At 50.4% G+C, this 15,984-nt stretch overlaps 2 protein-coding genes across 2 annotated transcripts; both read left to right on the top strand.

Annotated features, from left to right (window-relative positions):
* The first annotated feature begins 4,484 nt into the window (after positions 1–4,484).
* LOC134515863 (olfactory receptor 52I2-like) lies at positions 4,485–5,432 on the top strand. Its single transcript, XM_063335389.1, has one exon. It carries the CDS (start codon positions 4,485–4,487, stop codon positions 5,430–5,432), a length of 948 nt encoding a protein of 315 aa, XP_063191459.1.
* Positions 5,433–12,770: 7,338 nt separating this feature from the next.
* LOC134512985 (olfactory receptor 52K2-like) lies at positions 12,771–13,794 on the top strand. Its single transcript, XM_063328932.1, is given in 2 exon segments — positions 12,771–13,721; positions 13,723–13,794. Coding segments are annotated over 2 exon segments (1,023 nt in total).
* Positions 13,795–15,984: the final 2,190 nt, after the last annotated feature.

Here is a 15,984-nt window from a genome sequence, read left to right as displayed (position 1 = left end):
GACATTCCCTCTCCTTGACAGGACACAGTGCCATTTTGTGTGTCTGGAAAGGAGAAACTGCAAGGCATCATTGCCATCCAACACATAGAGATCCCTGCAGGATGGAGGGGCATTTCTGGCTGTCTGGGTTTGTTCAGGTGTGGAGAAGACATGGGTCCCTGGAGGGAGAAGAGGCCAAGAAAATAATGTGCGTAAGACCATGGCACTAGAGATAACATTGAGCCCACATGGAGCTGAGTGATGGATGGTAGAAATGCCTTGTCCTGAACAGGCTCTGAGCTGTAGCCCCTAGGGGCTGCTTTGAGGCAGAAGCTCTGACAGACTGAAGCATCCCAAATGTCAGAGCTGATGCACCCATCCTACATCAGGTCATAGAATCATAGAATCACAGAATGGTTTGGGTGGGAAGGCACCTTAAAGGCCACCTAGTGCCACCCCCTGCCCTGGGCAGGGACACCTCCCACCAGCCCAGCTTGCTCCGAGCCCCGGCCAACCTGGCCTTGAACCCCTCCAGGGATGGGGCAGCCACAGCTTCTCTGGGCAACCTGGGCCAGGGGCTCACCGCCCTCACAGCCGAGAATTTCTGCCCGAGATCTCAGCTCCATCTCCCCTCTTGCAGTGGAAACCCCTTCCCCCTCGTCCCATGGCTCCCCTCCCTCATCCAGAGTCCCTCCCCATCTCTCCTGTAGGCCCTCTTCAGGTACTGGAGGGCTGTTATGGCCGTTATGGGGTGAGGCAGTCCCAGATGTGATCCCAGGCTCTCCAGGGCAGCCAGACGGTCGGAGTAGAGTTCATGGGACAAGACATCTCACATGGGAACAGAGGTTGCCTTGGAGGCTGCATCTCCATCTCACACCCCAAGTGTACACTCCCATTCCTCTGGGAAAGTGCTGGGTTGGAGAAAGAACACAGGGGCTGTGAAGAAAGTGCTCTTAGGGCAGGGAATGCATCTGCAGAACAAAAACCCCCTTTCTGACAAAATCTCTAGGAATGACATTCCCTGCACATCACAAATGACCACGTCTTCATCTCCTCCCTCACCTCGCATGTTCAGACCCTGAGCTGAACAAATCCTGTGCTGTTGACCGAGATTTTAGGGTGCCAGGAAGCATTGAGGGTGGAAACAGAATAGACAGGACAAGGCAGAAGAGGGTGTTGGTGGGACAGAGCTAGGATGGAAGCTCTCCGAGGCAGTCCCACCTCTCCTGTCAGTGCTGTGCTTGCATGGCCCTGACACAGCCCAGTCACCGCAGTATAATGACCTGCTGGACTTGTATTAGGTCGGATAATTTTGTATGGATGACAGGAAAATAAAGGACAAGCTCCACTTCAGTATGGCATTCCTCTGGCACTGTGCTTCTGCTCACACGCAGGTTCTCGTCTGCACTTGCCTCAGAACCTTTTTTTGGAAAATAAACTGAAAAATTAGGGAAAATTAGGGATTTATTCCCTAATGAGCTGGCATTCTGTTAATGATCATTAAAGGCAGGCCTTACACCTGCTGGAGGCTTGCCATCGTGTGTGGTTTCCTTATGCATGACCAGTAGGCATCGTTCCTCAGCTGCATGCTGCGTGATCAGCCAAGGCTCGGGACCTGCTGCGAGATCACAGAATTTTTCAGAGCTGGAAGGGACCTCTAGAGATCATCTATCCAACTCCCCTGCTAAAGCAGCATTGCCCACAGCACATTACTCACGACTGCAGCCAGGCACGTCTTGAAAGTCTCCAGAGAAGGAGACTCCACAACCTCCCTGGGCAGCCTCTTCCAGTGCTCTCTCACCCTCACCGTAAAGAAGTTTTTCCTCATGTTTGATCGGAAATGCCTACCTCCCGGCGTGGATTCTTGCACAAACTCCTTTCAGGGAGACATAAAAGTTTGCTGTAATTGTTCTGAGTGGAGATAAGAGTGGAAACCCCGAGTTTCAAAACCATCTTGCTCTCTCTGGCAAAACCAAAGGGATTTTTCTCCACTTCAGACGGACTTAGTTTACATTTTGTGCGTTGGTCTCACGGGCACCCGTCAGGCTCTGGAGACTGCCAGACCCTGAGACCCCAACGGTATGACACTACGAGGGAGAACTAATGAAAGAAGCTGAAGCAGCCTTGAAAATTTCCATCTCCTCGTAGAAGACACAACCTGATCTCTGCGTCCTCCACCTGTTGTCCCTTCGGGGATTTCCAGAGGATGGATTAATACCCCAGCGTTGCTGCACGTGGAGACACACAGAGGTGTTCTGCTGCAGCCCTGCAGGTGAGACAAATGCCTGTGCTTATCCTTCTTGGCAGACCGGGATGAGAACCTTTGCTTAGGCTGCAAATCTCATCTGTGCTACGTTTTTCCATCTCCCAGGCCGAGAAGTCCCAGTGATCGGGGTTCTTCAGTACTGCTGCAATACTGACAATAATATCATGCCAGGCACTAGCTGCAGAACTGAACTTCTGGAAGCAGATATACTTTTGCCTTGGATGTAGGCACCTGTGGACGCTGCTCCGGATTCAGACACACGTAAGTGCCTGGAGGTAGTTGTCCACACATGCTTGTGTGCTGAGTGCTTGGTGCCTAAGCACTGAGTACTGCCGGTGGAGATCCAGCTTCTATGATCCTGGAGAGCAACCCAGCTCACCCAGGGCAGAAACATAATTTAGGGAGTCATTTACTCCGTGGGCTCCGTGCTCGAGCTCTTCTCTGTCTGCAACAGGGTCTCAGACCCTCAGGGTGTCATTCCACTGCCTCTTGGATGTCTACAGCCACTTGAGTTGCCCCCAGGTACCCAAGGCATCCATGTGACAGAGGCAGACCATCACCCAGGGTTTGCAGGGACCTGCACCCTGCTGGCTGTAAAGGAAGTAGAGGCCAGGTGGGACACACCTGGAGGTCTCAGATGGCTCTTGGCACCCGTGTTTAGGCAGCTGAACCGTGCCCTGAGTCTTTGTGGGGGGAGCCTCATGTAGACCCTGAGATCTGCTGTGTTAAAGTGGGGCTTGCGCCATCCCAGGATGCACAGCCCTGTTTTGCAGCAGGGGCTGGTCCAAAAGGCTGGTCCATGTCACGGGCAGTTTGTGGGTCTACTCGGGAGCATGGGTTGGTGGAAGCGGCCACGGCTTAACCTCGCTGCTCGAATCTGGAGTCCCACCTGACTCCTGCAGCTTCTGGTCACCTGGGTGCAGAGGGTCAGTGCAGTGCAATTATAAGTGGTAATTAAAAAAGGCATTTTGATCCTGTTACAGACTCTAAAATGTTCTGATTTGCAGACTTTTGGGCCAGAAGGTAAGCGCTTCTGTCCTGACCAGTGTTTTTAGCCAGCAGCTCCTGCAGCAACCCCAAACCTGGGGCTAAGCCATAGTTCTCTATTTTAAAACTTCACGTGCTGTGTTTCCTTAGTGACTCCCGGTATCTTCTTTATTTCTATTCTGAACTCGTCTAGCTTCTGCTTCTCACTACTGCCACACTGGCCATGTCTAATGTTAAATTTTAGCCTAAATGATCCTGTAGCATGACTGTACATAGGTGAATTTTACTCCACATTGTCACGAATACGGGCATTGCCAGCCAGGAGCCACCCCCCAGCCTGCTGCTTGCTAAAAAGCTGCTGATGGATGATCATCCAGGCAATTTCTTTTGACAGGCAGGGATCTGGTGTGGTCCTCACCTGCCTGGTCTTTGCCACTGTGTGGGGAGAAGCAGCAGAAGCAGCAGCAGAGTTTTGTCACAAATGAATGCGCAGATTCTGCCCACCATACTCAGACTCTTCCTCCTGTCTCTCCAGGATTGTTCTCTGGAGTTTCCGTATTACCTTCAAGCTTCTCCCATCAGAAAACCTCAGAAATTAATCTTTTCCTTTGACTATCACATAGTTTTGCTGGCTTTTCTTACGGGTGAATGACAGAATGAAGACAGAGCAGTAAAAGGCATTTTCATGATCACGCTTAACGTCCCAGAACACTTTCTGAGACCCCTTTTTACCCTACAAATTTGGGGAACCTCCTATGTTGAGCCCATTGCAGGGAAGCCAGGACTGCTCAGGCAGAAACGCTGTCTGAGGGAAGCTGGATGCTGACATTTTTCTCTCCTCTTGCAGCTTATTTCAAGATGTCAGCTGAGCGGTGGTGAGCAACCAATAAAGAAATAAGCCTTTCACAAGCAACGGACTGTAAAAGCTCTTTGGTTGTCCCTGGTGGCACAACTTGAAACATGAACTTCTTCACCTTGTAGGAACTTTCAAACCATAGCACCCCCATTTATTCATTTATTCATTTATTCATTCATCTCCATTTATTCATTTATTCATTTTTTCTGATCCGTTCCCCTTACCTGGTCGTGTTACGGTGTTGCGCTCCCATCTCACACATCGTAATAACAATGTGGATTCCTGATTTGGCTCGTGCACTGATGCAGAGTCCCCACCTTATCCCCCTTAGTTCTGGACATCTCAGGGCTCAAAATTAGTCTCCTTTTGTTAAGCACAAAAGGAAGATTCTCCTGCATGGCTTCTGAACCCTTCAACCGCCTCAACAGCAGCTCCTCCTCTTTCACCCTTGTGGGTGTCCCCAGCTTGGAATCTTTCCCCACCTGCTGGGGCATCCTTTTCTGCTCAGGCTACATCATCACCTTGGTAGGAAATGGTGTCGTTTTGCTTGTCATTGGGCTGAACAACTCCCTGCGGGACCCCATCCATTTGTTCCTGGCCATGCTGGCCATCATCGATGTGGTGATGGTGACATCCATCGTCCCCAAGATGCTGAGCATATTCTGGCTGAAGTCTACAGAGATTGGTTACATGGCCTGTTTTGTTCAGATGTTCCTTGTTCACTCCACAACATCAGTGGAGTCGGGAGTGCTCCTGGCCATGGCTGTTGACCGCTACGTTGCAATTTGTCACCCCCTCAGGTACCAAGCCATCCTGAATCGACAAACAATTGCGCAAATAGGCCTAGCCATTGTGGTGAGAGCTCTCCTTTTCATCGTTCCCTTGACAGGGATGGTGACCAATCTCCCCTATTGCCGTTCCCGTGTGGTTCCCCATTCATACTGCGAGCACATGGCTGTGGCGAAGCTGGCGTGTGCAGACCCCAGACCCAGCAGGCTTTACAGTGTAGCTGGGTCCTCTCTTATAGTAGGGATGGACATGACGTTCATTGCTGTGTCCTACGGGATGATCCTTAAAACTGCCCTGAGGAAAAAATCATGCTGGAAGGCCTTCAGCACCTGCGGATGTCATCTCTGCGTGCTGCTGCTGTATTACGTCCCAGGGATAGTCTCCATATACGCACAGCAGTTTGGCAGCGGCATCTCCGTGCATGCACAGGTTCTGCTGGCTGATCTCTACCTGACACTCCCCACCATGCTGAACCCCATTGTTTACAGCATCAGGACCAAGCAAATCCGGCAGGCAGTGCTCAAATTGCTATTTTCCAGGAAGATTCATGCCTGACACAGTAGTCAGTGGTTTTCCAGATGTTTTCATCTATGCAAAGACAGCACGAGTTTCATTCCTGTTGAATGCATGTGGTGAACAGAAGCAATGAGAGGACAGGGGAGGACTCGTTGTCTCAGATGACCACATGAGACCCCGCTTGGTGATGAGAGCTACTTGGGACTGGGGTCATCAGCAAATACCAGAGTCTTATTTCTCTTCCTTCTTTCCAGGTGACACAGAGAAGTAAGCAACCGCCTTTGAGTTTTGAGATGTTCCCAATGCCATGAACATCCCTGTGATAACTTAAAGCAACATTTCAGGGCTCTGGATATATTTGCGTAAACGGTGAAAAATCTTCTAATCCAAATGGGGAAATTTCTTCAATGTTGTCTCTAGTCCCTGCTGGACCATCAGGGCTAGCAATAGGAGACTGTCGCACATTGTAGGTGCTCAAGCCACAGAGGGTCTCTTCTCTGGGCCTCCCTTGCACAAAAGACTGACCTCACTGAGCACAGACCAGCTTTTGCAGGTTTCTGGCTGATGATGGAAACCCAACATCTTTGAAACTGAGCTCCTCAAAGCATTCTGTCCACCCGACAGTTCACACCAGCTGGGTGAGGAAACCAAAGTTGGGGAGATGCACAATGCTGTTTAGGGGCCCACACCTTGTAGTGGTGGAAATAAACACTGAATCTGCTTGGGAATACTTATCAGTCCTGTGTTTGCTTGTTGTCATGACCACAAGTCCATGAATAACTAGATCTAGAGTGTCTTGAAGGCCTGAAGGACGGCATGCCATTGGCCAGAGTGTCTCAGACCTGAGTGCCTGGACAACTCTTGCTACCAGTAGACCAGTTACATCCCAGACTTTTCTGAGCCCTCTCTGAGCCAGCCAACGATGTCCAACCAGGATTCACAGGCTCTGTCTGGGGGTTGCAGCACCCAACCATGCTGAGATTTCCCCAGGTACAAGAGCCCTCCTGTTCTGGAAGCTGGGATCCAGGCGGGAACAACCCAGACAAGTCAGGTCCCCCAGCAATGACAGGTTTTATCTGGAAGCTGCAGGCACAAGGAGATGCTCTGAGGGTCTACAGCTTAGCATCATCAGGTGGAAAGCCCAGCTCTGACCTGGAGATACTCTGCAGGCATTATTTTGAACTGCTACTGGAGGCTCACTGGGAGACGTGCAATTCCCGTGAACATGATGATACGTGTCAACAACAACTATCCAAAGTACCAACACCAACAGCTCATATCCCTATAGCTTGGTTTTTTTCAATACTAAGAGGTTCAGCAGGTTCAGAGGCTCAGCCACCCACAAGAGTTCCTGCTCCTCAGAAACAGAGGGTGCTCCAGTGACAGCCCTCTGCAGGGATGCTCCTCCTGGGGCTGGAGCCTTCTGAGACTCAGTAACACCTACAGTACAAAGAGTCCATGTTTTGGAACAAAAGCAGCAGGCTGGTGAGCGTTTGCCTGGGGTGTGCCCATTGCACAAGGGCAATGTGTCGTTGTGGCCAAGAAGGCCAATGGTCTCCTCTGGGGCATTGAAAAAAGCGTGGCCAGCAGGTGGAGGGAGGTCATCCTCCCCCTCTGCCCAGCCCTGGGGAGGCCACAGCTGGAGCACTGGGTCCAGTTCTGGACTCCTCAGTTCCAGAAGGACAGGGAACTGCTGGAGAGAGTCCAGCGGAGGCTGCGGAGATGCGGAGGGGCTGGAGAATCTGTGTGCTGAGGAAAGGCTGAGAGCCCTGGGGCTGTTCAGCCTGGAGAAGAGCAGACTGAGAGGGGATCTCATCAATGCTCAGCAAGAGCTAAAGGGCGGGGGGCAAGAGGATGGGGCCAGACTCTTCTCAGTGGTGCCAGGGGACAGGAGAAGGGGTAACGGTCACAAACTGGAACATGGGAAATTCCATCTGAACATGAGGAAAAACTTCTTTCCTGTGAGGGTGGCAGAGCCCTGGCACAGGCTGCCCAGAGAGGTGGTGGAGTCTCCATCTCTGGAGACATTCTAAATCTGCCTGGAGGTGTTCCTGTGCAACCTGCTGTGGGTGACCCTGCTCTGGCAGGGGGTTGGACTGGATGGTCTCCAGAGGTCCCTTCCAACCCCGGCCATTCTGTGATTCTGTGTTTTGCCAGGGTTATGTGACAGCTCCCATTAGGACATTTAAGATATGGGAGTGATGAAATAGAGAGAATTCAGTAGAGGTGAATGGCTGTGTCTCAGAGCTGCTCATGGTCCTCTGTTTGTGGGGGTGGGAGTTTCATCCAGAGAGAGGAGCCACAACCCCACTTGGGCCTGAGGGTGGAGCAGGAGCAGAGGGTTGACGTTGGGGAACTGAATCCATTAACACAAGGACTCAGAAGAAAAGCCTGCCTAGAGGGAGGGCATGTTTCCTCCAACAGTAGGGGAGTGGGACAACCCTCATCCTTCTCAGACACGTTCAGGGCAGAGGTCCACATGGTCACCATCATCTCCCTTACAGTCATGGCAATGAAAGAGGCAGGTGAAGCATAATTCCTCTGACGTACTTCAGATATCAGCTTTAGGTTGGGATGAATACTGCCCTAAAATCACCGCTTGTCTCCCTGGATATGAAGGCAATCTGGAGGACTAGCTCCAGCCATAGACTGACACCTTGTCTTCAACTGTCACCTGTGTTTGTTCAGATGAATCCTGCATAAAATGTTCTGTTTAGTCCTCACTTCTACATCAATTTAAAAGTTAAACTCAGTGAAATACGTTCAATTTCAAAACTGTTTGAATGTATCATTCCCCACATCAGAAATATTTTCTCCTGTCTTTATGATGTTTATCCAACTTTCTGATGCACATTCCCCTGACATCTCGAAAAAAAAACCAAACAGTTGACAATGTTTCTGCTATCCTGAATTTGCATTTTTTGCTATGCTGAATTTGCACATTTCAGCCTTATGCTGCCTGGGGCCTGGGGAGGGGGTCTGGTGGGGGCAAGGACAGCTCGTGCCATGGCACAGCCCTTTGTGCTGAGAGCCAGGAGAGGCTTCCAAGTACTGGTTCAGCAGAGCCAGAAGTGAAGCTGCGCTTGCATTGCCCCAGGAGAAAGACAAAGGTCTTTCATTCTGCTGGAAACAACTATTCCTGTCCAGCTTGGTCACCTCCTAGCATGTGTCATTTGTAAAAGAAATTAAGTGAGAGAGAATTGACCTGGGACTAAGGCTGTTAACATCCATCCCCTCACTGGGGTTGTTACAGAAGACGCCTGGAGAGGACTCCGGCCCTTGGGAACCTCCATCCAGGAGACTCCCGTCGGCTTTGCCTGGGTTGATTTATGCACAGTCCCACAGCCCTGCCCTCACGCACAGGAGACGTTTCTTTCTCATCGCGAGCGTCCCTGAGGGTGGCAACTGTCTGCAAGCAGAGAGCAAGGTGGGTGGCTGTACGGCGGGTCCAGCATGTGTCAGGGCATGGCAGGAGGCTCCTGGCTCCCAAGGATGGGAGGCTGGTGGGACTTCAGCATCTCAGGTTGCCCAGAGAAGCTGTTTCTGCCCCATCCCTGGAAGTGTTAAAGATCAGGCTGAATGGGGCTTTGAGCAACCTGGTCTGGTGGGAGGTGTCTCTGCCCATGGAAGGAATTTGAACCAGATAGACTTTAAGGTCCCTTCCCACCCAAACCGTTCCGTGATTCTACGATTCTATGATCTGGTCTGTGTGCACTCATAATGTCAGTCAGTTAGAAAAAAAAGGCTATTGCTGTAAAATCTTCTTTTAAAAGTAATTTTTTCAAAATTTTAAAGTTTCTTATCAAATGAAACTGCAGACCCAAGGCTGCAGAATTCCAATTCTTTAAGTATTTTTACGCTAAAAATAGGACTTGAGTTTAAAAAGTAAAAAAATAAATACCAATACTTTTAACCAAAACCGGAAACTGCTTGCTGCAAAAGAGTCTCCTTGTTTCTGTTTGTATAAATTAATCAATAATTAGCTAAATACACATTTTTCTGTAAAACAAACTAAATTTCCAACCACAGATAATGTTCTTAATCCCTTGCATACAACAGCGGGTGTCTGAATAGAAAGCCATGGGCACGCAGCCGGCGCAGGCAGCACTCACCTTTGTGTCCCCTCCTGAAATAACCTTGTTTCAGGAGAGCTGGGGAGAGACGCCGGCTCAGGGAGGGGAGCCATGGGACGAGGGGGAAGGGGTTTCCACTGCAAGAGGGGAGATTGAGCTGAGATCTCGGGCAGAAATTCTTGGCTGTGAGGGCGGTGAGCCCCTGGCCCAGGTTGCCCAGAGAAGCTGTGGCTGCCCCATCCCTGGAGGGGTTCAAGGCCAGGTTGGCCGGGGCTTGGAGCAAGCTGGGCTGGTGGGAGGTGTCCCTGCCCAGGGCAGGGGGTGGCACTGGGTGGCCTTTAAGGTCCCTTCCACCAAAATCATTCTATAATTCCACAACTCTATGACCTCCATAGGAAAGTAAGTTTGACACGTGTGCTACACTGCAGTGGGCAATGCCCCACTGCCACCGAGGTGTCTGTGGCAAGAAGGAAAGTGGTGCAAGGGGTGGGGAGAGCTCAGTCTGGAAGATGTGGCAAAGCAGGCATAAAATGTGACAGGAGAGCACAGGGCCCATTCCTTCAATTAAGGTATTCTGCATCCAGCACTAGTCAACTGTGAGGAGTGAGGAGGAATTAAAATAGAGGAAAAAAAAGGTTGGTGGTGCTAGGAACCGGTGGTGAGGATCTAAATGCATTTCAGCCTGCAGCACTGATTTTTTATTGAAGTTCCATTTCCCCAAAGCTGAGGGAATTTAGAGGCAGAGGGAATTTAGACAAGGAAACTGCAGAGAAAGTTAGGAGATGTTTTGAACAAGTCCAGCTAATGGCCAAGCCTGCTCCCCTGCCTGCCTGCGGAAAAGGAGAGCTGTGGGAAGCGAAGGGAGCTCCGAGAGCCGCAGCCAAAGCCCCGTGGAGAAAGTGAGAAATGGGGACGTGGTCAGGGTCTGGTGGGAGTTAGCAGCTGTTCAGTGGAGACAGCAGATAAAAGCAGACAAAAACATCTGCCCCTCTGCATGGAGAAGTCCATGCCTACCTGAAAGAAAGGCAACCAAAGATTATTATCTCTGATTGTTAAAATTAGAGATAAATCTGATAAAATCATTATTTTTTTAATGTAATTTAACTGATTTGGTAGCTGAAGAGGATGTTAAATAGCTTCTGCTAGGAACAGAAAACAAATACAGCAGCGGGTCCGGGTAATTTGCACGAGGGAAAAAGCATGTCTGAGTTGGCCAAGGAGGTCTTTGGCCTGTTCTGCCAAACTTTTATGAGTCCTGGCATGCCGCGGTGACTGCAGATGCTTCCTCAGGCCATTGCTTTAGCGAGAAAGTGCGATGATGTGATTAGCTGCAGATTGCTTAGCCTGACGTCAATGCCCAGCAGAGCGCCCAAGAAGTTAACAGGAGATTTGGTCAATAGAGAATTAAAGGACTGGAATCAAATTAAATTATGGCAATCAGCGTGGCTTTGCAGGAAACAGCTCTTGTCAAACAAAGCTGATTTCATTTTCTGATGAGATAGCAAGTTTAGTCAATCAATGTGTGTTTGAATACACTACACAGAGTTATCTAAAAGAAATGTGCCTCCACCGCGCTGATTTCAGATGAGGAGCTGACACAGTGCGAGACCCGCGAAGCATCAGCAAAGCGGATGAAGAACTGGATGATTAAGAGACCTCAAAATGAAGCTGTCAGAACCTTCATCACAAAAAGCTTGTGTTTCTGCAGGGATGCCACAGTGGCTGGCTCTAGACTAGAAGTTATTCTGTACGACTTTCATCGGTTGTCCCAAAATCAGCACAAATTGTGTCTCAAATAATACTGGGGAAAGGCAAGTCAGGCAGAGCAGTCTAGAGAGACTGGCAGACTTGGTCCTTCAAAGGAACTGCCTGCAATAAGGTAAATACCAGGGAAGGAGAGTTGGGCAGGTTTTCAGAGTGGAGCACTGTATCCTGGAGAACAGAGGCTCTGGAAAGCAGCTGACAGCACACTGAAAGGGTAACGCCGGCACCCAAAGGGCTAGCACCATTTTGGATGCATAAGAGGGAAATGGAAAATGTTACATTTTTTTCAAAAAAGGTGTCGAAATCTTGGAGATGTGAAAAAAAAAGCCCAAACCTCTCAAGAAGACAGAGAGTGGGACAGGCGAGTGGAGGTGATGAACTTGCAGTGCTCTAGGTGTTGAGTTTCTCAAGAATAACTCCTTGGTCATGGGCAGTACGTGCCTTCATGCGGTGGAGGTGCTCTGCCGTAAAGGGCCCTCTGGCCAAGCACAGGCAGGTGGGGGAGGATGCTGCGGCCGGGAGGAGTAGACAGACGATGTCAAATGGGAAGAAAAACACGTGACTGTAACCATGAGGATGATTAGCACTCGAGGCAAAAATCAAGGGATGGAGGTTCTCCAACTCTGGATGCCCACAAGCCTGCGCTGGTGTGATTTCTCCTGGGAAAACATGCTCTAGCAAATCCCGTGTTATTGGGCTCCAGAGAGGAAAAAAATGGGTGTGACTCCACTGTTTCTGACAGGACAACATTCTGCATTAGGTTGGCCTTCAGGCTCATGGGTGCATGAGTGTGGAGGAAGGTACCATGTTAATTGTACCCTCCTTGACCACGGCTAGCAGCTAGAGGCTGTCAATGATGCTGTGTCCCCTGAGTGGCGGGTGACAGCTTGGAACATCATTTTTCTGGCTGCAGTTTCTCTCAGCCCAGTTTCGCCGTGGACACGTTGTCTAGGTGCAGCTTCTGCATGACTCAAAGTGACAACAGGCTGGGACTTGTGTGGCCTGGACCCATACAGCCAGTCCTCTCTCTGAGTGGGCCATGGGGAGGGACTTGCTCCTTGCAGCAAGTCCTTAAACCCTCCCATTGCACTGCTCATGAAGGCTGGGCAAGGGCCAAAGAGCCTGGGGTCATTATGGCCCACTTCTGCCCACTGATAGTGGCGATAGTGGTTGGAAGCCACAACAGGACAGGACACCATGGTGCCAGCCTTTAGACGGAGACACGTATGGCAAAAGCTAGAGGTAAATCAGAGGGACTGGAAGGAGAAGCAGAAGGGAAGGTGGCCCCACATGAGCTAGGACTCTCCAGTGATGTGTCCTCTGGAAAGCCCTGACCACAGTATCAGTTTAAAAGCCTGACTGTAGATAACACATTCTGAAAGTTTTTCCCCAAATAAATACAAGAAAATTGTGTCATGCTTGAGAACTGCAGTGTGCACAGTTTTATGATCAAACTGATGCCAGCAAAATCCCAACCTTTCTGTCACTGTTACAGGGAACTAAAGTCGGGAACAAACATGTGGCTTGGCCCACCTGCGCCATGTCAACCACCAACCATTCCTACACCAACTCTTTGCCTTTCCTCCTGATGGGCATCCCTGGCCTGGAAGCTCTCCACATGTGGATTTCCATCCCTGTCTGCTTTACATACATCATGACCTTGCTGGGAAATAGCATGGTCCTTCTCGCTGTGAGGCTGGACAAAAGCCTCCATGAGCCTATGTACTATTTCATTTCCATGTTGGCTGTCATTGACCTCACTTTCTCAACTGCTGTAGTTCCCAAAATGCTGGGTGTGTTCTGGTTGGATTCAAGAGAGATTGGTTTTGAGGCCTGCTTCATCCAGATGTTCTTCATCCACACGTTCACTGCAGTGGAGTCAGGATTGCTCCTGGCAATGTCTTTTGACCGGTATACAGCCATCTGCAACCCCCTGAGATACACCACCATCCTAACAAGCTCAAGGACCATCCAGATAGGACTGCTGTCTCTGGCCAGGGGAGCTGGTGTCATGACACCTTTAATGTACCTCCTCACCAGCTTACCCTACTGCAAAACCAGAGTCATCCCTCATTCCTACTGTGAGCACATGGCCGTGGTGGAGCTGGCCTGCGCCGACCCGTCTATCAGCGATCTCTACAGCCTTATCGTGGCAACGCTATTGGTGGGGGCAGACTCTGTCTTTATCACCTTCTCCTATGGTATGATCCTCAGGTCTGTGATGAGGCTGCCATCCCAAGAGGCTCGTCTCAAGGCCCTCAGGACCTGTGGGTCCCATGTTTCCATCATCCTGCTGTTTTACATAGGAGGCCTACTCTCCATGTACTTGCAGATGTTCTCTTTTGGCTTGGCACCTCATGTCCAAGTCCTGGTGGCTGATTTCTATTTGACGGTCCCTCCCATGCTTAACCCCATCATTTACGGCATAAAGGTGAAGCAGATCCAAGAAGGGATCTTCAAACTGCTGCGGCAGTTGGCAGGACGCAGTATCTCACAAGCTGATAAAGACAGGTCAGATGCTGAGAGAGGGAGGCACCAGCAGAAAAGAATTTATCCCATCCTAAAGCAGGTGTGAAGTTAAGTGCAATGAATTATCTCCTAGAAATGTCCGTCTCCCTCCAGTGCCTAGAAAGGAAACCTAGACCAGGTGCTTAACTCACAGAATCACAGAATCACAGAATCACAGAATCTTAGTGGTTGGAAGGGACCTCTGAGATCATCGAGTCCAACCACAAAAAAAAACCAAACAAACAAAAAAAAAGAGCACCCACCTACTAAACTCCACACCCACAACCCCACACACAACACCCCACCACAAACAATAATCTTGGGCACTAGAGCATGCCCTGAAGAGCCATGTCTACACGTTTCTTGAATACCTCCAGGGATGGTGACTCCACCACCTCCCTGGGCAGGCTGTTCCAGTGCCTGACCACTCTTTCAGTGAAGTAATTCTTAATAATATCTAATCTAAACCTCCCCTGCCGCAGCTTCAGACCATTTCCTCTGGTCCTGTCGTTATTCCCTTGGGAGAAGAGGCCAACCCCTGCCTCTCTACAGTTTCCTTTCAGGTAGTTGTAGAGGGCAATGAGGTCTCCCCTCAGCCTGCTCTTCTCCAAACTAAACATGCCCAGCTCCCTCAGCCTCTCCACATAGGACTTGGTCTCCAGACCCCTCACCAGCTTGGTAGCTCTCCTCTGGACACACTCCAGCACTTCAAGGTCCCTCTTGTACAGAGGGGCCCAGAACTGAACACAGTACTCCAGGTGAGGCCTCACCAGTGCCGACTACAGAGGCACCATCACTTCCCTACTGCTGCTGGCCACGCTATTCCTCATACAAGCCAGAATGCTGTTGGCCTTCTTGGCCACCTGGGCACACTGCTGGCTCATGTTAAGCCGGCTGTCCACTAACACTCCCAGGTCCTTTTCTGCGGGGCAGCTTTCCAGCCACTCTTCCCCAAGCCTGTAGCGTTGCCCAGGGTTGTTGTGACCAAAATGCAGGACCCGGCCCTTGGCCTTATTAAACCCCATACAGTTGGCCTTGGCCCATTGATCCAACCTGTCTAGATCCCTCTGTAAAGCCTTCCGACCCTCAAGCAGATCAACACTCCCACCTACTTTGGTGTCTTACTGAGGGTGCATTGACATGCCAATAGCTTGCATGCATTAACTCTGACATGCCAATAGCTTATTCACATAAAACCAATGGGCCAGTCCTGACGGGTGCTGGGCTACTGTCCCTTTGGCCAATGTACTCCCGTTTTCCAAGATATCACTTGGAAATGTTACATCATGCTAGCTCTTTGATGTCACTAGCAGCGTTTCAGCCCCTGTGGCACAGGGCTGAATTGCCCCACAGACTGAAGTGCATCAGCCAGAGAGGACAGATCAGCCCACCAAGCACCAGAGAGGTGATACAGTGCTTCAGGTCCCCTGTAGAGGGGAGGAGGGGATGCCCCCACCCTTTCCTTGCTCACAAGGGATGGAAACGGCTCCCCCTGCATCTCCCCCACTCATCCATGCGAGAGGAGTCTGCTCTCCACTTCTAATCAGGAGTCAGACCAGTGCATCTGAGAAACCTCGTGGCTTCCAGGCTCTCCAGGGATAAGAGTCTGCTTTAATCATAAATCATAGAATGGTTAGAGTTGGAAGGGACCTTGAAGATCATCTAGTTCCAACTCCTCGGCCATGGGCAGGGACACCTCCCACTAGACCAGGTTTCTCAAAGTCCTGTCCAACCTGGCCTTGAACACTTCCAGGGATGGGGCAACCACAACTCCTCTGGGCAACCTGGCAACCTCGTCCCCATCTCCAACCCCATGCCCATGTCCATCCCCATCCCCATCTCCATCTCAATCGAAATCTACAAAGGCTATCTAATCAAAGGCTAGAGTGAGACATTCACTGCGGCAGTCTCAGCCATCGCTTCCCATGCCTCTTTGTGCATCTCCGCTGTAAACCTTGACCGCGACCACATGCACGTCGATGCAAAGGCGACGTGGTGAGGTGAAGTGTCATAGGTCCTCCTACAGGTGTTTGCAAATCCAGCAAAGCCAATGCAAGGAACCATGAGCCGACCCAAGCACCAGAGCAGCAGGAATCAGCTGGAAAGGAGGAACCCAGGATGGGGACGGTGCTCTGCATAGAAGCAATTGCTGCTGCGTACCCTGACCTCAGGAAATCACTCACAAATCTAAAGCAAAGGCTGTTTCCTATTCCTGACATAACCTACAGTTACAGGTGCCAGGAATG

This window comes from Chroicocephalus ridibundus, chromosome 1, assembly GCF_963924245.1.
Source record: "Chroicocephalus ridibundus chromosome 1, bChrRid1.1, whole genome shotgun sequence".
Lineage (NCBI taxonomy): Eukaryota > Metazoa > Chordata > Aves > Charadriiformes > Laridae > Chroicocephalus > Chroicocephalus ridibundus.
The sequence above is the reverse complement of the archived record's forward strand: the minus strand, read 5'-3'. Positions and strand labels throughout refer to the sequence as shown.

Excerpts from the sequence above, each read along its gene's own strand:
- LOC134515863 (XM_063335389.1), top strand. The coding sequence starts at position 4,485 with ATGGCTTCTGAACCCTTCAACCGCCTCAACAGCAGCTCCTCCTCTTTC.